The sequence below is a fragment of the Mycetomoellerius zeteki genome, unplaced genomic scaffold (assembly GCF_001594055.1).
Source record: "Mycetomoellerius zeteki isolate Tzet28-1 unplaced genomic scaffold, Tzet1.0 scaffold145, whole genome shotgun sequence".
Lineage (NCBI taxonomy): Eukaryota > Metazoa > Arthropoda > Insecta > Hymenoptera > Formicidae > Mycetomoellerius > Mycetomoellerius zeteki.
The window spans coordinates 2,216,355-2,240,425 of NW_017256393.1; the positions used below are offsets into that span (position 1 = coordinate 2,216,355).

Sequence of the window (24,071 nt, forward strand, 5' to 3'; positions counted from 1 at the left end):
CAAAGGAATTTTAGCTCCTATTGTTTTGATTGGTCAAATTTCAATCTTTCAATCTTCAATCTCACCTTGCTTTCCAGCAAGGACACAGTCAGACACAGTTGTTGTTTGCAACATTAAACAAGGATGAAACGACTCACTGTGTTACACAGTGTCTGACTATGTCCTTGCTGGAAAGCAAGCTATAATAAGAGACTGGCATAAGTTCTAGTTGGATACAAAATGGCGTTCACAGGATGACGATAAGTCATAGGACGCGTTCGCAACTAGGATGGAAAAGCAGAAAAAGTAGGAAAGCGGAAGCCAATCAGAATTCGGGCTATATTATCATATATTACCAGCACGACTTTCGATTGGCTTCTGCCATTCCATATCCAGCCAATCAAAAATTAGCCTATCTATGCCAGTCTCTTATTATAATGTCTCTAGGTCGTGCTTCTGGATGCACCTTAAGTTGGTTTTACATTAATCGCATCGCAGCGTCGCAAGCGCTGCGGTCCAATCAACGTCAAGCAAGCTCGACTCTGATTGGACTGCAATGCTTGCAACGCTGCGATGCGATCAATGTAGAATCAGCTTTAGGCGGGAATCAAACTATGCATTGAGGATTGAGATTGAAGATTGAAAAATTCAAATTTGACCAATCAAAACAAAAGGAGCTAAAATTTCTTTGTTCTTATTGGTCAAATTTCAATCTTCAACCTCAATCTTCAATGCGTAGTCTGATTCCGGTCTTATGAATACCGGCCATAGAGCCCACTGGTGCCATGGCCTTTACTTCTAGGGACCCTAGTCACACGACGCAACTATTGACGTCGCCTAGCGGTGATGATGGGAACGTGAACGGGAACGACGGCTATCAATCATAGCGCATGCGCGCATGTGTCAGTGTGTCTTCGATTCGCGTATGTGTGTGTGCCGTGTGTCGTAGACTCGATGGATGGACGGGTCAGACGAGTGGACGTATTAAACGTGCGGAAAGTGGCAGCGGAGCGGAGAGAGTGCGTGTGAAAAATCTTGGTGACGCCGTCGCGACACACGTACATCGTGTATTGCACGTTACGTACGGACATACGCGAGTTCAAGTGAATGGGGGAGAAGAAACGCGGCGCAGGTACAGGCACAGGTATGATACACCGTCGTTAGTTCTCTCCATGGGATTTAGGTTACGGCGGTATGGCGAACCGGACGGATCCGGATTGATGCTGCGAGAGAATGTGAAATGTACGCGATAAGTGCATGTCGTTACCGCGACCAGAGAAGTGCCCAGCGAGTTCGCTCATACGTTTAATTCACGTCTCTGATACACGCGCGCTCGCGTGTGTGCATGCTTTCGTGTGTGTGCGCGCGCGCGCGCGTTGCGGCGTCTGTGCGGGATCTCGGATCTTCCGTGTCTTTTCTCCCCCCTTCCCTCTTCTCCCCCCGGTGTCTCCTTCTTTCTATCTTCACTCTCTGTCCGTCTCTCTCTCTCTCTACACGATTTTCTGCGTGTACGTGTGCGGTCGTCTCTTGGACGTCTCTCGATGCTGCACGAAGGCAGCGGTGGCAGCTATCGAAGGATTATCGCTATCGCTGTCATCGTCGTGTTGTGTCAACGTAACCCACGGCAGCGGCATCACCACCACCATCACCAGCACCACCACCGACGCCTCCTTCAGTAATTAAACCAAACAAAATGGACACCGAGATAACGATTGAGCGAACATTCGTGTGGTAGCCTCCCCCTCCCTTCCCCCTTCCCCCCCTCATCCCTCATCATTCTCTCTGTTTCCGTCTATCCTTTCCCCTTCCCTCCTTCCTCACCCCGTCGTCTATCTAGGTTTCTTGTTTTCTTTAGATGGACTTTGGGAAAAAAGATGGGATCGCCGTTTGCACAATTGTGAGTCCTGCTCTATCTTTCATATATTCGATCGTTAATGTCGAAAGTAAACCGTTGACGCTCATCCGTGAGTGACGTGATTCCACATGCACGGTGCACGCATCGATGGCATATTCCGATATACTTGTATATCGATGTACCTCCGGTCCTGTTCCTCTCGCCTTACTCTCTCGGCGATCTTTTTTTTCTTGCTTTTTTTTCCCCCTTTCGACGTAGTCCGTAAACGCAACGTTCTAATGCCGCTTTTCACCTCGGCCACGCGAAGTGTAACACCGTGCGACCGAGGGAAGCAGATCAAGCAGATTTTCCAAGAATTCGAACGTCTTGACGGACGGCCGGCATGCGACGATTTGTTTTTTCCACCCGTTTGAACACATGGATCGTCCAGCTGCACAGATGCTCCGATACCGCTTACCGGTCTTCCATGGGAGCTGTGATAATTACGACAACCTTAGTGAGATTATGTCGCTCTCTTTTTTTTCTTACAAATTATTCCGCGTTTGTTGCATTGCAGGCATTTGACATTACAGACGCACAACAAGCGTGATGTTTCCTCTCCTTAAAGAGATCGCGCACGATTGCTGCGCGTGTATAAATGTAGTAGCACGATCATTTAAATATAAGACGTGTACGCTTTATCATTGGGACGCGCAGATCCCTATTATTCGCACGTATCAATAAAATCCTGATGCACGTTTCTCTGAAGGATTTTCCTACGTCCACTTGTGAGCGGCGATCTCGTGAAATCCTGCAGGTAGGATTTACACAAAATCTTGACACGCTCGAACAAGATAAATGAGGATGCGATTCTAACGAATGACTGTTAAGAGGATCGGTAACGTAACATTTTGAGAATTTTTCTTAAAAGGAAAGGTGATAGGAAAGTTAATCAAATCAAGACGGTTCGTTTCGTCATCAGAGGTGTCATCCGCTCAATTAATGAAGGTTTGGACGGTTGTGAGAACGATCTTCGGATATAACCGTTGAGATAGAAGAGAGATTCGGCGGAGGTTTCCTCGGCACTCGTTCTCGCCCTTGTTCCCGTGCTCGTCGCGTTGTCGCATTCGGCTGCCATTTGAGCGTGGCACATCGGGAGATGTATTCGAATCGATACCTGCGGAATACGATTGGTTAATCGAATATCCTACGCGCGGCTATCGGACTTTATAAGCTAAAATCTGATTGGTCCTCTTTCTCGTGTAATTTCGACTCCTGTCTTGTTGCTACCAATTGCGCGGTGCGCCTTTACCCGCGATATTGAATACTCGATGCGTTGCCAGTACGACTCGTCCGTAGCGTTGTTCTCCGACGTCTTTCTCTTTTTCTCCTTCATTCCCTCTCCCCCCCCCGTCCCTTCTCCCCCCTCTCTCTCTCCCTCCGTCTCTCTATCTTCCGCACCGTTATTGCCTGTCCTTTCACTAAATTCGCTTGACTCGATATACACACATACACATATACACGGATTCATAAATCTGTCCGTTTGTAAAGAGAACATGAGCACTTTGCGAATTTCGTTTCCATTTTTCTTCACATTTCCGACAAGCAACGCGCTATAATTAAAATTTCTCGTTTGGCGTATCCCGAGTTCAATTGTTATTATAGCAGTTACCGTTTTGTTCGTTGTATCGCACTGAGAGAAAAATTTTGGATTAAAAATGAACGAACCAGAAGTTTGTAGAGTCATATTCTTGAAAAATGTCGCGTACAAAATACTAATGTACGAAAATACTGTAGCGTTACTGTGTACGTTATGTGTGTATTATCCCATACAGCACAGAATTTGCAGCAATATCGCTGCAACATGCAATGTTGCTGCAATGTTGCAGCAACTTTGTGCTGTAGGGGATAGATCTTTCTAGTATTTTTGTATGCGGTATGCATTACTGTTCGTCTGCACGTATATACATTAGATACAAGATTATCGAAATTGAATTTCTATACGTATGAAAAGAAATTCATTATTAGTAAATAATTGTTCGATATGTATTCATTTTTCCAGCATGTAAATATAACCATTTATATCGTTGGAGATAAAATTGCGTGCTTGTCGGTCGAAAATTTTTGTGGCTGGGTTCCCCATTGAAGCGACTTTTTCGAAAAATGGACTGTTATTCTAACCTCAAACCGTCTTTTAATTTAAAAGATTCTTTCATTATCTTCTGTTATAATATAGTAAAAAAATATCGAAATTTTATTTTTTTGCGGATTCTTCTACTACATAATAATTATCTTTTTTCATAAAATATTTAAAATGAATTTTTTGATTTTTCACAATTTCGGAAATATTGATCCATGGGGAACCCAGCCACAAAAATTTCGGACCGACAAGCACGTAATTTTTATCTCCAACGATATAAATGGTTATATTTACATGCTGGAAAAATTAATACTTATATATTAATGAATACTTATCGAACAATTATTTATTAATAATGAATTTCTTTTTATACGTATAGAAATTCAATTTCGGTAATCTTATATTTAACGTATATATGCAGACGAACAGTAATGCATCCCACTAATTCTGATTGGTTGATCCCCACTTTATTACTTTTCTGAGATTCCGTTTTCCGAAATCCGACTGTTATGGGATAGCACCTTAAGGCCTCTAACCGTAACAATTAAAATTTTGAGCACGCATTGTGAAATTATTCGGAATGGATTTCGAGAGGAATTCCGTTTTCTTTGGAAATATAATAGAAATCTAGAGAATAATTAAAAATCCGATCAGAATCCATTTCGAATAATTTCGTAATACGTACCGTGGTTTTTTATCTTAACTAGAATTATAATAGATTCAACCCGAAAATTCTGATTTTCTTTATTTTCAATTCCAATTACTACAACCAGACTTTTTTCCTGTATGTAGCGCTTAATCATTGTAATTACAATCCCAAGCGAGATACCTGCAAATTTTATTTGGCGATAGTATTCCTATTTCTCTGCGTTTAACCCTGAAACGGCAAACTTTTCGTATGTTCGCGAACTATTTTTATACTTGATTTTGGCGAGAAGGAATATTTTCCTACGTTTGTTTCTCTCCAGTAAGACGTTAAACGTAGAATACGATTACAAGATTAGAATTCAACCTGCTTTTTAAATCGCAAAGTGCGAGAATAGTTTAAATAAAAGAGAAACATCGTATGACTTGAAGTTATCGCCAATTCTCGCAATGCGTTTCTGTTTCAAGGTTAACTTATTCGCGATATCGATAGTAATCGAAAAATTTTGACGCTAGCTTCAAGCGACATTGAGAATGAGAAGCCGCGCGTAAAATTCACTTCAGATAATCTAGAATTCGTGTCAAAATTCAGAGGGTGAAACTTTATTTCATCAATTCCACCGTGTCGCGTAACACGAGAAGCATTTAAAAATCAGAGAATACATGAAATGACTGTTGAAGTATGTACAAAAATTCAAGTACATATCACACAACTTATTGAAAGTTATAAAAATGAATTAGAATATTTATAATTTTATTAATCGTCAACTATTGAATTTGTTTACATTTATAATTTTCATCTCGTTTTAAAAATACACAATCGAACACAAAATAGACAGCATAACTGGTGGTAGATCTAGACAGGTAAATTTCCATCTTGAGATTTCATCTGACGGGAATTAGTAGGTTTGAGACAGGTTCAAACTTGTTTTCTCAATGTATGGTTACCTAAAGATTAAAGAAAAAAAAGATAAAAAATTTCCAAAAAAATCATCAATGAAATTCACATTCATGAATTTCTCTAACCTTTAACCTTTAAAGGGCGGGAATGTATTTTTAAAATCGTACAGCTATTGTTTGAGAAAGATTTGTTACAATTTATTATTTCATTGTATTTCTTTCATTAAAATACGACAACATTATTTTAATGTACGACCTGCAGTGACGGTTCCACCAACGTAATTGACTTCAATCTCAGTTTAACTTAGTATATCTTTTTCTAATTCTTTTTCTAATTCTTATAAAACTTTAATCTAAGTGATCTACTCTTTATTTTTTCTCATTCTTAGAATTAGAGATTAAAGTTAATTTTACAGTAGTAGAACTGTGGACCGTAGTGCAGGCTTTCCTGTAAAGATTATTCTTCAGATAACTATGTATTATGAAAACAGATCTTGAGGAACGATTTTAAAATACGTTTGCCGATAGGACGCAGTCTGTTACGCGTGTGAAAAAAGTCGGATGTTTTTGTCCCACGTCCACGTCAATCTACGATATCATCGGATACAATTAGTGTATTTGTGGAAGAGCAGTATTGCGATAAGAAAGACACGAGGAAGAGACGAGGAAGAGACGATAGGTCCGCCCTTATCGAATCCACACGTCACATTCCTTGCCGGTCAAAATGAAAACAAATTGTACGTAATTAGACGTCACGCAAAGAAAATTTCAAGGAGAGACTCGATAAAGACAAGGTCACTCAGAGCCGAAATAATTTTCGTACGCTTTTGTGCGTGCCTCCTTCGGAGCTTCATTTCTCTTTTCCCTTCCCTCTTCCTTCGAAAGTATATACATTGCGAGTATTCATTCTCAAATTCGATGCAGTGAGAAGAAGTGTCAAAAGGGGCGCAGGTAAAGCGAGCGGAGCTAACGGATCCTGTCGGGTCGGCCCGTCCGTTTTGATCCGTGCTTCCCATTTCCCGTTCTTCTCCCTCTTGGAGCGTAATCTGGAGAAAGATATAGATATTCATTTCGCTCCGAATGCGGAATACGCAGGTAAAACAGACCTAAAACAATTTACGAGATCGAGTATATACGCTCCTCGGCTGCCGTGGGGGCGCGCGCGCGCACGCGCGCACACGCACACACGCACACACACACGCGCGCGCGCGCGGGCGAGCATACACGACACATACGAACGCGAACACCGGGCCCGAGAGCCGGCAAACGAACTAGCGACACGAATGCACGTCTCTGCACACAGCAATGCGGCGCGCGCGAGCGAAAGAGAAAGAAAGAGGGAGAGGGAGAAAGAAAAAAAAAAGAAGAGAGGAGGTCGGGAGATGCGCACGCCACCAGGTGGTGCGCCGAGCGAGCGGTGTGCGGCCTGGTGCCGTCGCCGCTCGTGTGCCCGCCTGCGCGCTAGAGGTGCTCGCTCTCTCGTCCGTAACACACCGGCGACGCGCACTCGGGGAAGCGAGAAACGTTTTACTTGCGGGGAAACAGTGGTAGTGTAGTGTAAGCGTGGTATGGTGGCGGCATCCTCCTCCTTCTCCTTCTCTTTCTCTTCCACCGTGCTGCAACGGGTTACGGGACGGAGTAAGCGAGGACGGAGAGTAGTAGTTGTCCGCGTAGTGGTGGGGAAGGAGACGGAGAAGCAGAGTGAGCGCGAATACGTTCGCGTGAATGAGTGAGAGATACGTACGTATAGATAGACGTGTAGTATGTGTGTACCGTAGAAGTGTACGTGCGGAATGATTCGAGCCCGCGGGACACGCTTGCACCTCGATGATCCGCGCCGCCACGGCTGGTCACAGCAGCCACCGCCAGTGAAAATCGCGTGAACGCACGCACGACGTACGCACGTACGTATGTATGTATGTTATATATATATATATATATATGTATGCATGCATGCATGCATGTATATATATATGCATGTTGGTTGGTTGGTTGGTTGGTTCGTTCGTTCGTTCGTTCGTTCGTTGGTTGGTTGATTGGTTAGTTGGTTGGTTCGTTGGTTAGTTGGTTGGTTAGTTGATTGGTTGGTAGTCGGTTGGTTGATTAGTTGGTTGATTAGTTGGTTGGTTGAGGGTGGTTTTCTGACGAAACGTCGCTGGTGGCGTGCAGCGGCGCGTCCTTAGCCGCGAGATACACCACGAGACGGTACGGAAGCGAAACGAATAATATGTTACTATACTCTCATCTGGCTGACTCGGTCACTTGCTCCGCCGCCGCTGCAAGAAAGTGCCACCGCTAAAAAAAAAAGAAAAGAGTACTTGTGCGGGTAGAGACGTTGCGACGCGGAGTGACGCGCTGCCACCCGATGTCGGCGAATATCGAGCGTCGCGGTGGCCGCGCGATAACGACGAATTCTCTCTCGCGGTGGCTCCGAACGGAAATCTCTCTCGCTCTCCCCCGCATCATTCCTATCCTCCTCTCCTTCTCTCTTCCGCGATAATGGCGTACTTTCCGTAGTCATCGGGCCTGTCGTTTTTCTTGCTCGCTCCTTTTCTCTCTCTCTCTCTCTCTCTCTCTCTCTCTCTCTCTCTCTCTCTCCACCGTTCGTCATCATCGATGTGTCGACGACGCGAGTGACCCCGACGACGCTTCTCACGTGAGAGAGAGACTCTCGTTCTCGCCGCGACGCCGATTTCAGCGTATGCCATAACCCCGCGACGACAAACCACGGCATAGAGGCGGCTTCCTATTTCACGGCTGTAAAGACGTGACGATGAGATACAGCCGAGCGTGAACTGCCGCGGTGAAAGAAGGAGAGAGAAAGAGAAAGTATATAGTCTCTCTCCTTTTTTTCTTACCACCGTTCGTTCGTTCGTTCGTTCGTTCGTTCGTTCGATGCAGTTTCGACCGCTCGTTCGCTCATTCGTTCATTCGCTCGCTCGCTCTCGCTCTCTTGTTCACTCGCGCACGCACACATCGAGTGAGTGTATTTTTGTTCGTTTTCCGCCGAGACATGAGAACGTTCTCCTCTTTTCTCTCTCTCTCTCATTCTTTCCCCTGCTCCCCCACTGTCGCGCGTCGCGCTGTATTTGTCAGTGTGTATCAGGTTTATACGTTGCTCCAATTTTTTGTTTCATCTGTTTTATTCCTCTCCGTCCTTCCTTCGCTCTTCCCCTCCGGCGTTCCCTTCTTCGTTTTATTCGACGTTGCCTATCGATCGGCGATATCGCGTCGATTCGTCAGTCCGATGAAACGTTTATTTTACGAGACGGCAATGCCATATTGTTACACGCAAGGAAGCCGCGAATATTGTTCGCTCCCGCCGGCGACCCCGCGGTCTGTCGTAGTTTCGGTAAAAGTTGGGCACCCCCTCCCTCCTTGCCAAGCGTGATAATACCTCTCTCTTCTCTCTCGAGTTTCTCGACACCTCGTGTCTTTCTACTTTAATTCCTTCGCTCCCGCAGGTGCTGCTCCACAATGAATTTTGTCGCTCGCTATCGTGTAAAAAGAAAATAATGACTCAATGAAAACATTCGCCGTGCATGGAGTGCCATTGACTGCTTTTATCAGAAAAAGCAGCCTTGCAACTATAAAATTCTTTAACATGATCTTAGACATTTAGATCCAGTAAGGGACCTAAAGGCAGGACTAATCATGTTAAAGAATTTTACAACAGTTGCAAAGCTGCTTTTTCTACTGAACGCAGTCACTATATCGGCTCGCGTCGAAAATTTCCGTTGTACACTCTCTAAATTCTTTAGAGTGGAATCTCACTCTAAAAAGTGAAAATTGAGCTAGTCTTGAAAAAAAAGTGGGTCAATTTTCTTGAATGTCGGTTTCTACCAGGTTTAACTTGCTATTCTTTTTCTAATTCTTAGGCCCAGTTCCACAACTGACGGTTAACTCTTAATCGAGGTTTAACTTATTTCTCATCTCTTTTCAATTCTAAAATTGAAAAGAGACAATGAATAAGTTGAATCTCGGTTCAGAGTTAACTGTCAGTTGTGGAACTGGGCCTTAGAAAGAGACTAGAAAAAGACGAAGAGTCAGTTGAACCAAGATTAAAATTAAATTACATTGGAAGAAACGAACAAAAGAGTGAGACTTCACTCTTCGAAATGAGATTCACTCTAAAAGTTGTAGAGAGCATGTATACGTGGAATGTGCACGCCCGCGTCGCGTGTCCGGACGGCGATTCATTGTTAAACCATTAGACAAACTCAGATAGTTTACGGTCATTTTGCACAAATATGCGAATCACACGGCGCCGACAACGATCGCGTCGTGCCGTTTGTGCGCGCGACTTCACGACGGAAAAAGAGGTAGCACTCCCGTGCGGAGTGCCGCTTCTCTCGCGTCTCACTTCGCGTTGTACAGCGCTTTTCATTTATTCCTCTTGTCCACGGCGATTCTAATAATGCCCCCCCTCGCTCCCTTCCCCCTTCCTCCGCTTGGCGCTCTTCCCTCTGAGAAACCTCGATATTTCATTCATGACTTTCATGGAAATTATTACTCGTCTCTATTGGGATCTAATGGCACCGGGATACGCAAAAGCCGTAACGCAAAAACGCTTTTCTGTGAATATCTCGGTATGTCGGAACGATTCAGTTGCGAAATATTTCACGAAAGATGGCAATTATCATGCCCCAATTACGGCATAATATATCGTTCTCGAACTCTGCGCTTTTATTTATACGCCTTTCTTTACGTATACATATTTATTTTCTTCCCCTCTCGATTGATGTTCTTCGTGCTCTTGAACAACTCTAGAATTGTTATAGCTGTCTGTTCTTAGTACACGTAATCATGATATATATGTAATTCTAAGGTTTCGATATGAAAATATGGCCAGATGTTCCAAGCTGGATATATTCCGAGGGGGAAAAGTTATGGCGATTATGAGGAATTGAACCATAAGCGTATAGCTTTTCCCCTTTGGCGTATGTCGCTCCAACGAAGAGAGAGAATCAATAGAATTCTTATATACCGTACTACATACATAAAAACTCGGAAACCCTGCAAGAGTATCCGGAGTATGTAAATTTTTTTCGATTGTTTCAGACAGCAAGAGCTTGGGTTTACCATGGGCACGTTACTGGCTATAAAAGAGATCGTACAATATTCTCCTAAGTCTGAAATGGGGACGAGGAGTCCTTCAGCGTAGACATGGACTACGATCTGTTTGGTGAAGATGTCAGTGGCTCGATGCTCGAGGCTCTTCCTGATCTCGGAGGGAACGATCACTTCGATCCTGCGCCTGCGAATAATTCCGTAGCGGTGTCCAGAGACGGTCTGAATTCCGGCCCTAATGGAGGAGGGAGTTACATTAGCCAATCCTATAACATTTCTCAAGAATCTCCAATACAAAAATTAACCTCATTCGGCGGATCTGAATTTGCTGGCTCGAATCAATTGCAAAATCCGTCGCAGCGCAGCATGTTTAACCAAAATCTCGGTACGTTCGATAATAGCGCCACACCTCAGCGTGCTATGGTGCCGGGCGCTTTTCAAAATCAGACTCGTAACATTGCACCGCAACAGCACAGGGGACCTCATCCGGGTACCGGTGGTCAGTATCCTAGTTACAATGACAATATATACTCTATGGAGCAGCAACACTCGATGGCTAGAGCCAATATGAGTATGGACCCTAGCCAACAAGGTTGGCCGGGTAACGGAAGTGGTTATCCACAAATACAGAGGCATTACAATCAGATGACTCCGCAGCCTGCCACATACAGGCAACACATGCCACCACAGTATTCTCATCAGCAAGATCAAGCTGGCGTTATTAATCAAAAGATTCAGCAGCAACAGCAGCAGCAGCAACAACAACAACACTTTAGTCAACAGGGGATGATAGGCAACATGGGGGTTTTGCATCAATCGATGCAACCTGGCGCGACCGGTGGTGTCTATCAGCACATGGTTGGACAGCAGCAGCATTATCAGCAAGGTAATTCGGTAGCAGCGATGTATCAGGCGTCTCCCGGTTATCCTGGTTTTGCTTCAGCGATTCATCAGCAACAGCAGGCTCAACAACCGCCCCAGGCGAGAATGCCGCATCATCACCCGGCGCATCCGACGCATCAACCGCATCCGTCTCATCCTCAACAGTACCCTCAACACACTCCTCAACATCCGAACGCGCAACAACAACCGACGATGGATCCTCAATATCCCCATCATGCTACATCAATGTTTAATCAACCCCAACATTCGACGCCGCCACAACAACAGTTCGGCACAGCACCGACTAAACACTCGACGAGTCCACAGTATCGCGCCGCGTTCCCACAGTTATCACCACAAATGTCGCCACGGCCACAAATGTCACCGCGTCCACCGGCGGTGCAGCAGCAGATGTCACCGCGACCCATTATGTCGCCTGCCAAGCCCACCACGCTTTCGCCGCATCCTCATGTTCAACTTCCTCATCCACAAGGCAATCAGGCTAACACGATGTCAGTGTCACCCTCGTGTCCGCCCACATCTATGCAAATGAATCCATCATCGCAGCAACAGCAGACTACTCTGCAGGCTCTCGAACAGATGGTGATGCCGGGAGTCGCTGTGTCGAATTCCAGCGTTCCTACTCCGGATCAGTATAATCAGTTCCAAACACGTCCGCCAATGTCGCAGACACCGAATGTTCTGCCACAGCAACCGACGGCGCAGAGTCCGATGCCAGGCCAAGTCACAGGACCCAGAATGCCAATGCCCGCTCAGTGGCAATCACATCCACAACAACAGCCGCAACAATCGCAGATTAGGCCAAGTATCGGCGTTACCGAGGAAAGAGGTGGTATAGTAGAGCAGCCTCAGCAAACGCCAATAGTATCCGAGCAGAGTACTCCGATGTTCCCCGTCGCTGGACCGGAGACTTCTGTTCATAACGTTGTGGAAACGGCGACAACGACAAGCACAACGACAACGAGAGAACCGACGACGTCGACGGAGAACGTCGTACAAAATCCGATCGAAACCCCGAAACAACCAGAACCCGAGCCTTCTTTGCATCAGAGCGCTCAGCAGGCTCAGCAACCGGATGCAACCGCGCAACTCGGCCCACCGCAAGTGGACACATCGGCACAAAATAATTCGCAAAATAATTTATCTTTGGATCATACATCTACGGTAGGAAATATGCCTACACCGGCGAGTATATCTCCGATTGAAACGGTGCAGTCTCTTCCCGCGTCCAGCACAAGTGATAATATGGAGTGCACAAATGTGACTACATCATTACAACAGCAGCAGCAACAACAACAACAACCCGTTATTATACCGATACAAAATCCTGTTTCTGGTATCGAGAATCCGTGTGAAACGAAACCACAAGAACAAAATATAGAAGTACATCAGCCGCCATTGAGCAGTACAACGCAGCAAGTTATGGCACAGCAGCAACCACAACATACTCAGCAACAGTCTATCAATTGCCCTCCACAGCAGCCGATGCAACAGCCAGTACAACAATCGGTGCAACAACCAGTGCAACAGCTTCATATTGCTCAGCCACAGGTAGTCCAGTCTCAGGCAACGATACCGCCTCCTCAACCACAGTTACAATCGCCACAACAATCTCAAATAAATCAATCGCAGCCTGTTCAAATAAACCAGCAATTGCAATCACAGCAGCAAATACCTCAACCGCAACCACCATCACAACAACAGCAACAGCAGCAAATTGCACCCACTCAACAATCGCAAATTCCTCAGCCCCAACAACCCATATTGAGTCAAACACAGCCGATACAGCCTCAACAAATTCCACCAGCGCCTCAGCCACAACTGGGACAACCACAACCACAGTTGGGACAAGCACAGCCTCAATTAGGACAACTACAGCCCCAACTAGGACAATCGCAAGCCCAGTTAGCGCAACCACAGCCACAGTTAGCACCGGTGGCTCAGCAGAGTCCGACTTGCGTTACCCAACAGGCTCAATCGACGACAGCGACACCGCCGCAGACACAACCACCCCATATGCAACCTCAGCAGGTCGGCATAATGCCGCAGGGTGCCGCGCTAATACCATCTCAGATGCCGCCGCAGATGCAAACGCAGCCGATACAAAATCCTACATCTCAGATGCAGAACCAGAACGCTCAGGTGACGCCTGGACATTTAAACGCACAACAAATACCCGCAGTCAGTCAGACTGCCGGTATGGTATTGCCGCCGCATCAAACTGCGGTTCCCGTGCCAAATTCGCAAACACCACATCAGGTATTATCAATATTGTTAAAATATCTTATAATAATTTTATTTAGAATATTCTGTGATATATTCTATGATAAAATATATATATTTGTGAAATTATATTTTACATAAATTGTGACAATATATATTCCTCACTGATATTATTTGTTTTTCAAATAATAGTATCATCCTGGAGGCGACATGGTCACCGGCAACACAATACCGAACATGTATAGCATGCCGACTAATCCTACACAAACCACAGTCACAACTGCTGGTTTTGGCACATCGTGTGCGCCTCTCACGCATCATCAAGAACGAGCCGCGTTGCAACAGCAGTTACAGGAATTGTACTGCATGCCGCCGGCTCCGGAAAATCAGGAAAAGGTTGTCGCCTTGCAGGAGAAATTGCAGGCGTTACAGCAGCACGAGACAAATGATCAATGTAATGGTGGTCCACAATGTATATTACAAACGCCGATGTTTACAGCTGCTGTAGTTGATAGTCCACAGGTAAAGTATAATTTCTTTGTCATGCGATGAATATAATTTATGTTTAAAAGAAATATTTTATTTGAGAATACCTGAAATTACTAACAATAACTTTTCTAATGCCAATTGAAAAGTCAACATTACTGTTAGTCTAACTCAACTACATGAAAAATACTTGTAGAATTAATATTTGAGAGGTTACATAGAAAACGGAGATTTAAATGTTTTTATTTTCTTTATAATTTTTACTTCTGCTTATATTGTATCTTATATTTGAAAAAAAATCATTTATCTATTAAATATTACTGAAAATAGGTTTCCAGTACTACTGGACGTGGTCGTAGCAAAGGTACGCCTCGAGCAAAGAAAAGTCGTAAAAAAGCCGATAAAGAGGCATCTGCACCTACCACTGCCACTCAGCAACCCGAGCAACCTTTGTCGGACAATAAAGTCACTCCAGGTGATAGCAGCAATGTAGTAGACAGTGCTGCAGATTCGGAAGACATTAAGCCATCTTCTGGGGATATGGAGGAGGAATGGAATAAAGGCAGAAAGTCCCGATCGCCTCGAAAACCACGTAAGCCGAAGGAACCTAAAGAGCCCAAAGAGCCGAAACCGAAGAAGGGACCAAAACCACCCAAGGAACCGAAATCACCAAAAGTGGCGAGGAAGAGAAATAAGGATAAAGACAAAGATTCCACAAAGCGTAACAGAAAGTAAGTATGATATCTACAAAAGGATATATATTACTCGTATATTATAAACTAGCGTTATATTTACTAATATTCTTATAGAAAAACTAATCAATCTGAGTCCGCTGATGATGAAGTTATACGCGAAAACGAAGAAACTGCCGTTTCGGATTCTAGTGCTGTTAAGGACGTCGAGACAAAGGTCTGTGAATCGTCCATACAGGGTGATCAGGAGCAAGTGGATTCTTCTACCAATGAACCTATGTTATCCGAAATAAAGGAAGAAGGCAAAGAAAAAACTGGAACAGAAGATAACACAGAGGAGGATAAAAAAGATGAAAACTCGGAAGCGACTACTGCAACCGCTGAAAATACGACTGGTAAAAAGAAATCTGCAGCTAGGAAACGATCTAATGCTGGCAAGTCGTCTGGGGGGAAAAGTTCCAGAAGTTCTAAGTAAGTAATAACATTATCTTATTGATCAGTAATGTTTGATAACGAATATCATATATAATGACTATAAAACTTTATCATTATTTTAGAAAACGCAAGAGTCGCATTGCCCCTGATTCTGATGGCGAAGAACTAGCGGCAACGCCTCCGCCATCACCGGAAGCTGGCGATGATGTGAATAAGCGGCGATCCGCGAGAAACACTCATCGCAAGAAGTATGTAGATGATGTAATGTTGCGATTCTCTGATGATGATGTTCCTCTGCAAGAAGCTCAAGTATCGAAAAAAGTGGAGGGCGCAAATACTTCAAAGCCTGCTGCCACCAAAAAGGAGGGTGGTGAAGGCGGCGAAGTCGGGCCTAACAAACCCAACTTTGTATACATTGTACGTATCTTTCGAATTGCTAATTGCTTCTGTAAAGATTCTTATAACAATCTCCATAATTTGAATTGTATTGTTTTATAGAACACTACAGATGAAGACTCTATGGTTGTGCAACATATTTTATGCTCTCGAATGGGAAAGAGAGAAGTTAAGCCCGTGGTACCTAAAGTAGAACTTCCTCTAGAAAAGAATGAAAACGCGGATAAAGGAGAATCTGACAACAAAGATGTGACATCTGATGATTCTGTGAAAAAAGAAGATACGGAAAATATCGAGAAAGAAGCGAAGACCGAGGCCAAAGACGAGGGAAAAAGTGAAACCGATAGTGCAAAAAAGGAGGATGCAAAGAAAGTGGAAGAACCTTCCACGGATTCAAAACTACCAGTTGAGACTACCGCCATTGTCGAAACGAAGCCACAATTCGTCGAAATCGAAGAATATTTCGTTAAATATCGAAATTTTTCGTATTTGCATTGCGAATGGAAAACGGAAGAGGAAATGTACAAAGGCGATAAGCGTATTCAAGCTAAATTGAAAAGATTCAAGCAGAAGCAACAACAAAACACCAACATTTTCGAAAATGTACTTAACGTTTGTTATTTTAACTTATGAATATATTAATAATGATTGCGTATTAAAAATTAATATTAAAAATAATTTAAAACCTATTTTATGAAAACCTTTTTTTTTCTTAGACCGAAGATGATCCCTTCAATCCAGATTTTGTCGAAGTTGATCGAGTTTTAGATGAAGCAACTCAAACAGATCCAACTACTGGAGAAACAGTCCGACATTTTTTGGTCAAATGGCGATCTCTACAGTATGAAGACTCCACCTGGGAATTAGAAGAAGATGTTGATCCTGAAAAAATAGCTCAGTTTGTGAAATTTAATAAGGTGCCACCAAAGGAACAATGGAAGGTATATATTAAAATTTGTATATATATTTTACAAAATTTAATGTTACTTATCTTTTATACACATTCATGTATAATTCTTGTTATTCCAGCCGAAGAAAAAGCCCAATGCTGCAGCCTGGGTGAAACTGGAAGAATCACCAGTTTACAAGAGCAATAACATTTTAAGACCTTATCAATTGGAAGGGTTGAATTGGCTGTTATTTTCATGGTACAATGGACACAATTGCATTCTTGCTGATGAGATGGGCTTGGGAAAGACGATTCAGTCTCTGACATTCGTGGACGCGGTCTACAAATATGGAATTCGCGGACCATTCTTGATTATAGCTCCGTTGTCGACTATCCCAAATTGGCAGCGAGAATTTGAAAGCTGGACCGATATGAACGTCGTGGTATACCATGGATCGTAAGTATATTAATGCAATTTTATTTATATGCAAAAACAAACTGAATTATCACTATTATAAATTTAATTTTATAGTGCGGCAAGTCGTACTATGCTACAAGAATATGAAGTTTATTACAAGAATGAGAAGGGACAGCAAATCAAAGATTTAGTAAAATTCAACGTGTTGATAACAACGTTTGAGATCATTATAACGGACTTTAATGAACTACGTGGATACAATTGGAGACTTTGCGTTATAGATGAAGCTCATCGATTAAAGAATCGAAATTGTAAGCTCCTTGAAGGCCTTAGACAATTGAATTTGGAACACAGAGTACTTTTGTCAGGCACACCGTTGCAAAATAACGTCAACGAACTGTTTTCTTTATTGAATTTCCTCGAACCGCAGCAGTTTGCAAGTAACGAAGCATTCCTGAAGGAATTTGGTAATCTAAGCAGCGAAGGTGAAGTCCAAAAGTTGCAACTTCTCTTAAAACCGATGATGCTACGTCGCCTGAAGGAAGACGTTGAAAAATCATTAGCACCGAAGGAGGAAACTGTTGTCGAGGTGGAATTGACTAATATACAAAAGAAGTATTACCGCGGAATTCTTGAGAGAAATTTCTCGTTTCTCGCTAAAGGCACCACTTCGGCTAATATTCCGAATCTCATGAATACAATGATGGAATTAAGAAAGTGTTGTATCCATCCATTCCTGTTGAATGGCGCCGAGGATCAAATACAACTAGATTACAAGACCGGCGAGAAAGAAGATTCCGAGGCGTATTATCACGCTCTGGTAAACAGCTCCGGAAAGATGGTTCTGATCGACAAGTTACTGCCGAAACTGAAAGCCAGTGGTCATCGAGTCTTGATATTTAGCCAAATGGTGAAGTGTCTGGATCTGCTCGAAGACTATCTGCTGTATAAAAAGTATCCATACGAAAGAATTGACGGTAGAATTCGTGGAAATCTGCGGCAAGCTGCCATTGATCGTTACAGCAAACCAGACTCGGATCGGTTCGTCTTCTTGCTCTGTACGAAAGCAGGTGGACTCGGCATTAATCTAACTGCGGCTGACACCGTCATTATTTACGATAGTGACTGGAATCCACAGAATGATTTGCAGGCGCAAGCTCGGTGTCATCGAATTGGACAACAAAAAATGGTTAAGGTATATCGTTTGCTCTGCCGCAATACATATGAGCGTGAGATGTTTGACAAGGCATCTCTAAAATTGGGACTTGATAAAGCGATCCTGCAATCCATGAATACTAGCCAAGGCGGTAAAGATCCCAGCAATAAACAATTGACAAAGAAGGAAATCGAAGATCTACTGAAAAAAGGTGCTTATGGTGCTATTATGGATGATGACAATGCTGGCGACAAGTTCTGCGAAGAAGATATTGAGCAGATTCTTGAGCGAAGAACTCAGATTATTACTATAGAAGCAGAAAAAGGCTCGACGTTCTCGAAAGCGAGTTTCGCATGCTCATCGAACCGGTCAGACATTAATATAGATGATCCCGACTTTTGGAAGAAATGGGCGAAGAAAGCAGAGATTGATACCACAGAGAAGAAGGAGGAGGATGAGCTAGTGATATCCGAGCCTCGGCGAAGGACGCAAATTAAGCGTTATGGTCATGACGAATCGGTGGTTGACATGTCTGAATTGGACAGCTCGGACGAGAACAGCGATGATGACACGAGTATCGGCTTGTCTGGCAGAAGTAAGAAACGGCGCGACAAGTTCGGCAAAAAGTCACGCAAGTTCTACGACGAGTACGTGCCGCGCGAGGGTGAGGTAGTATACGGCAGTTGGGCGCGCAGCGAATGTTTCAAGGTCGAGCGTGGACTGCTGACGTTTGGCTGGGGCCGCTGGGAAGAAATTCTGCAGCATAGCCAGTTCCGTCGCGGTTGGCGCGAAGTCGACGTTGAGGATTGCGCTCGCGTCATTCTGCTCTACTGCCTGCGCTATTATCGCGGTGATGAAAAGATCCGTAGCTTTATCTGGGATCTTATCACGCCCATTGAGAACGGTGAGAAGGTGAAGAGCATATCGGTGAATACTAGCAGCAGGAACAGTCGGCAGAAGAAGAAGAGCCGTGTCCGAGAGGGCAGAGAGACTCGGGGATCAGTTATCAATGGTGGACCGAGTGATCCCAATCATTGGAGCAACGCGGAAAAATTCGATGGGGACATCTTTCTTGAGAGCAACTACAGAAAGCATCTTAGTCGACATGCTAATAAGTAAATATACACAAAATTATAAATCATGAGGAGTTTGAATGTTATAGGAAACCTAAGTCTTAAATTTTCTTCTAAATTACAATGTTATGGATGTTCAGTAATATTTGTTTTCCTTTTGCGCTTCTATTTTCATTGATTATTTTAAGTTTCAAACGTTTGTCGGTTTTTAAGTTAAAAAATTATTGGATGCACACACAGTAACAGTTATCTATTTAATTTCTTAATCTTTATTAATTCTTATTCGGAAAATTTGATTTATTGTCCTTTATCTTACAGGGTATTGTTGCGCGTACGAATGCTGTATTATATCAAACACGAGATTATTGGCGATTTAGTCCAGCATATCAATGATGGTGTTCATGTCAGGTGAGTTCACATCATTCTTCTCTTCTCACGCTTTTTCGTACCATAGACTACCATCTATCACAGATTCGTGTATACTCACATATGTGCTTACCACGGAGCTTAGCATAGTTGCATGTGCGATGTATTTGTTGATATCCTGGGAGCTATACCTGTATGAAGAATGCTCATAGAGCCCGGATCAAGTTGGTCCATGTAGCTCTGCAGAACGACTACCAATTCGTTTTTTACCCTACGCTACTAATATGAAATCGTTTTTTTCCCCATCCTGTATGCACGTATCAATACGTTTAACATATACACGTGCGCTCGCGAATCGCTACGAGAGAGAGAGACGCTCTTGCACACTTGGTAAAACTGTCGCGAGGATGATCGAATTTCTGCAACAGAGTGGTAAGCCATAGGACTTGTTGCTAAGCAGTGCACTGTAATTGAAGGAAGATAATCGGAAACGTGTGATTTTAAAATCTCAAGGAGGGAGGGGGGGATCCGGATATTTTGTGTGTCGTATTATATTTCTGAAATTTTGTACAGAAAAAAATCCCATGTTATTGCAAAGGGAGACCTCCCTTGAAATCCCTTTGTAAATTTGTTAATTAAAATTTCCCTTTATAAATTAATGAACACGCGCTGGTATCGGCACGTAAACAAATTGGCAAACTTTGTAAAACGAAACCGCCCTGCAGTGCGTTGCCGCTAGACCTTCCACAGTTGACGGACCGACCGGCGAAATGGTGGGACTCGACAGCAGATAAATCCTTAATAGTCGGCTGCTACAAACACGGCTATGAGAATTACGACCAGATGAGGACTGACCCCGCGCTTTCTTTCATTACAAGCTGTCCTCCCCCTTTCCAGAACTCTCAGAACAAGAGTACCACCGAGTGAGTACCTTAGTCATTTTTTTCTTTATTCGTTATTTGTTCATCTCTCTTTCTTTTATCTTCTTTATGCCCTGCCTAACTGTCCTAACACTTATGCCGCTTGCACCGCTTTCTATATATATATATATATATATATACATACATATATATACGCTTGTACGGTCATAGCTTTTATTTTCAGCAATAGAATGGCGTATATAATGTTCACTTTAGCCTCGTTCTTTAACTTTTGAATCTTTTTTACGAAATATTATCAACTAGTCAATGCTGTGCACAAACAGCAAAAATTAGGAAGGAACAGAATTTTTTTGTATCTACAACATTTTGAGAATATGGCGTCGTTCTTTTGCTTTCAGACTCTTCTCTGTCAAAGATATTTTATCACATATATGAAAAAACTGCGCGCATTAAAATAGATCATCTAACTTCGCTGCCTTTCTATTTATAGTTGACGTTACGAAACATCAAGAGAGGAAACGATAAATTAAATCAATAGATACCATTCTCTTTGTTTTCTAGTTCTCTTCATTCTATGGAATAAAACTTGGACAGGAATATCATGTAAAATAATTTCAAAATTTATTACACACGTATATGCGCGACGAACGAGTATCTTGTTTGTTTTATTGATATTGAAAAAAAAAAAAAACGTTTGATATTATCCTCATCCTGTTACTTTCCAAAATTTCAGTAGTAGCAGTAGAGACGATAACAGTCTGGAGAACGATATGGAGGATGGCGAATCTCCTGGAATGACAAAAGATTCGAAAGACTCTGACAAGTTCAGTCGAGAAACGCCTGCAGATTCCCCTGCCATCTCGAGTAAGGCAGACACGCCAATACCGGAAGCTAGCGGCAGCCACGACGGAAACGACGGTCTTATCACAGATGACGAAAAGTCATCTTGGCCGGCTGTCGTAGAGCTTAATACACGACTGCGTCGCATGATATCTTCCTTTCAGCGAAACGTTAAGAAAGAGGACGTTAAAGTTATTCCGAAACCTGGAAAGATGGGAATGGACAGCGAGACCACTCCCATAAATCATACCGGCATGATGCATGAACCACTTTCGAATATGCAAGGATGGGATTTACAGCAATTAGCGATGTATCTTTTGGTTAGCATATAAGATTATTATTATTTTGTTATACATTTAAAAAAAAGTCCATCGCATTATTTGAATCTGATGTTGCATTTACAGAAGATGGAGAAAAAAGAAAAAATGGAGGCCATAGTGAAAGAACGAGAACGTACTCGTTTCGAGGAGCAAAAGGCGAAATGGACTCGCCGCGAAGAAAGCGAGTTTCTACGGGTGGTGTCTACATATGGCGTTAATTATGACAGGAAAAAGGCCCAGTACGACTGGACCAAATTCAAAAGTATCGCTCGATTCGACAAGAAAACAGACAACGATCTCACAGACTACTATATGTCATTTAGAGCAATGTGCAAGAAAGTTTGTAACGCGAAACTGAATGAAGAGGAAGGTGCGTCCTTTCTAATATTTTTTAAATTAATATATTTAATTTTATTATATAATTTTTATTTATACAATACTATAATTATATAATTGATATTTATATAATTAAATATATTTTTTTTTGTTCTACGTAGTGTTTTATTTAGTTGACGTTGCAGATTTTACAGATGTTCCAGTGGATCAGCTGAGTCCTGCCAAAGCGAGACAAATACTCGACCGTGTTGATCTTCTGAGCAAAATCCGCGAGGAAATCCTGTCGCATCCGCATCTCGAGGAACGACTCTCGTTGTGCCAACCGTCGGGAGACACGCCGGATTGGTGGCAGCCAGGGAAACATGACAAAGAATTGTTACTCGGAGCGGCGAAGCATGGTCTCGGGCGTACCGATATAACTATACTAAACGATCCGGACTTTTCGTTTCACAAGCTTCTTACGACTAGAGGAATGTATGCGAGCACGCAGACTCCTAAAGTAATAGATAAGTCCGAGAAAGCGATAAAAATCGAGAATAGAGAAGATATTTTGAAGTTTGATAAGGACGAGATACTCGTGAAACTGGAGAAAGGCGAGGGAACTTTAAAGATTGAAAAAGTTGGAGCGAAAAAGGACAAAGACCAAAGTACTTCCGATAAGAAACCCGAGAATGTGGACTCTGAGAAAAGCCAAGTGGAATTGACTATCGTCAAAACGGAAGCTAAACCCGAAGAAAAATCTATCAGTAGTTCGTTGACGATCACTACCGTCGCGAGAACATCAGACGTAGAAAACGTCGCTGTAAAGAACGAAGAAAAGAACGAGCTAGCGATAGAGTCAATTAAATGTGACAGCACCAAAGCTAATCAGACAGGCACTGCCAAGTCGACCGATGAAAAGGTCACGAAAGAAGTTAGTTCAGACAGTGCGGAGAGTCCTGCTGTTGTAGAACTTGAAAAAGAGGATAATGTACAAGAAAAAGATGTTAAACACGAAGCCGAATTCGTTGAGAAATCAGATGAGTTACAAGCGCAAGACGTCGTAATGGAAACAACCGAGAAAAATGAAACAGAAGTTAAGGAGAAGATCGAGGATGTTGAGAAGAGCACTGAAACTACCGAGCTCGTTGTCGAAGATGATAATAACAAAAACGCAAAACCGGATAATCCACTGATTAAGGAAGAGATCGAGACGCAAGAAGCAACAAATTCGGACGTTACTAAAGAGAAGGCGAAGGTTCCACAAATTGAGGATAAGTGCAGCGTCCAGGCTGCAGAATTGAAAGCAATGTTCCCGGATTTAGAGGTAATACAACCACTGTCGCGGTTAACGCAAATCGATACATTCGTTTTGCGAGACAAGCCGGCGGATTTTAGTAACGAGCCTACAGTGATGCAACTCCTGGCACATGGCTGCCCTAATACATCTATAAAGTGGCCGAAGGTAAACTTTTTTTTTTAATTTTTGATAAGCTTTTTATTTACGCGTATTAATACGAAAAATATTTTATTAGATATATAGATATTTTTTATTAAATATTTAAAAAAAGGAAATGTACATTTTAATTTATACTATATATAGACTTAATATTATTTTATTATATGTATCTCGAATTCTATTATACTTATTGATTCGCCTTTACTTTTTAGGAGCACGCGATCGAAGCTCGTTTAATGCACATCGTGCACGCGATAGAGCACAAAGAATGGCCGGTGTCGGTGAACTTTAGTGCCGGTGAGGAGCTGGAGCTTGCGCAAAATGAAAAGGAATGTTCGGAAGTGATAACAATTACTACGGACCACGGAGTGTCTAGATCTATAGCAAGTGGAAACAACATCTCCGCTTCGAAGAAACGCAAGAGACATATTGCTATAGATGTAGAGACCGAGCGAGGTAATTCGAAAGCATTTTTATACTAATAATGCAATCATATGTTTGTCATAACTGAGCATTTTATTTTATTGTGCATGATTATTTATTTCATTTTACAGCCAAGCTTCACGCGCTTCTCAATAGCAGTCACTTAAGTACGCCATCACCTGCGCCCCTCAGCAAACCAGTCGTTCTCTCTGGCTCGACCACCTGGGA

General features: G+C 42.9%; 1 protein-coding gene across 1 annotated transcript in view; it reads left to right on the forward strand.

The window, feature by feature from the left end:
• The first annotated feature begins 900 nt into the window (after positions 1 to 900).
• kis (chromodomain helicase DNA binding protein kismet) overlaps positions 901 to 24,071 on the forward strand; it is a 28,364-nt gene continuing 5,193 nt past the window's right edge. The window contains 16 exon segments of the mRNA XM_018462610.1: positions 901 to 1,123; positions 10,560 to 13,730; positions 13,887 to 14,216; positions 14,511 to 14,911; positions 14,990 to 15,343; positions 15,430 to 15,724; positions 15,806 to 16,306; positions 16,420 to 16,644; positions 16,733 to 17,049; positions 17,125 to 19,281; positions 19,558 to 19,647; positions 21,220 to 21,646; positions 21,731 to 22,016; positions 22,168 to 23,426; positions 23,633 to 23,876; positions 23,975 to 24,069. Of these exon segments, the coding sequence (XP_018318112.1) occupies positions 10,665 to 13,730; positions 13,887 to 14,216; positions 14,511 to 14,911; positions 14,990 to 15,343; positions 15,430 to 15,724; positions 15,806 to 16,306; positions 16,420 to 16,644; positions 16,733 to 17,049; positions 17,125 to 19,281; positions 19,558 to 19,647; positions 21,220 to 21,646; positions 21,731 to 22,016; positions 22,168 to 23,426; positions 23,633 to 23,876; positions 23,975 to 24,069 (10,047 nt within the window). The 5' untranslated portion in view covers positions 901 to 1,123; positions 10,560 to 10,664.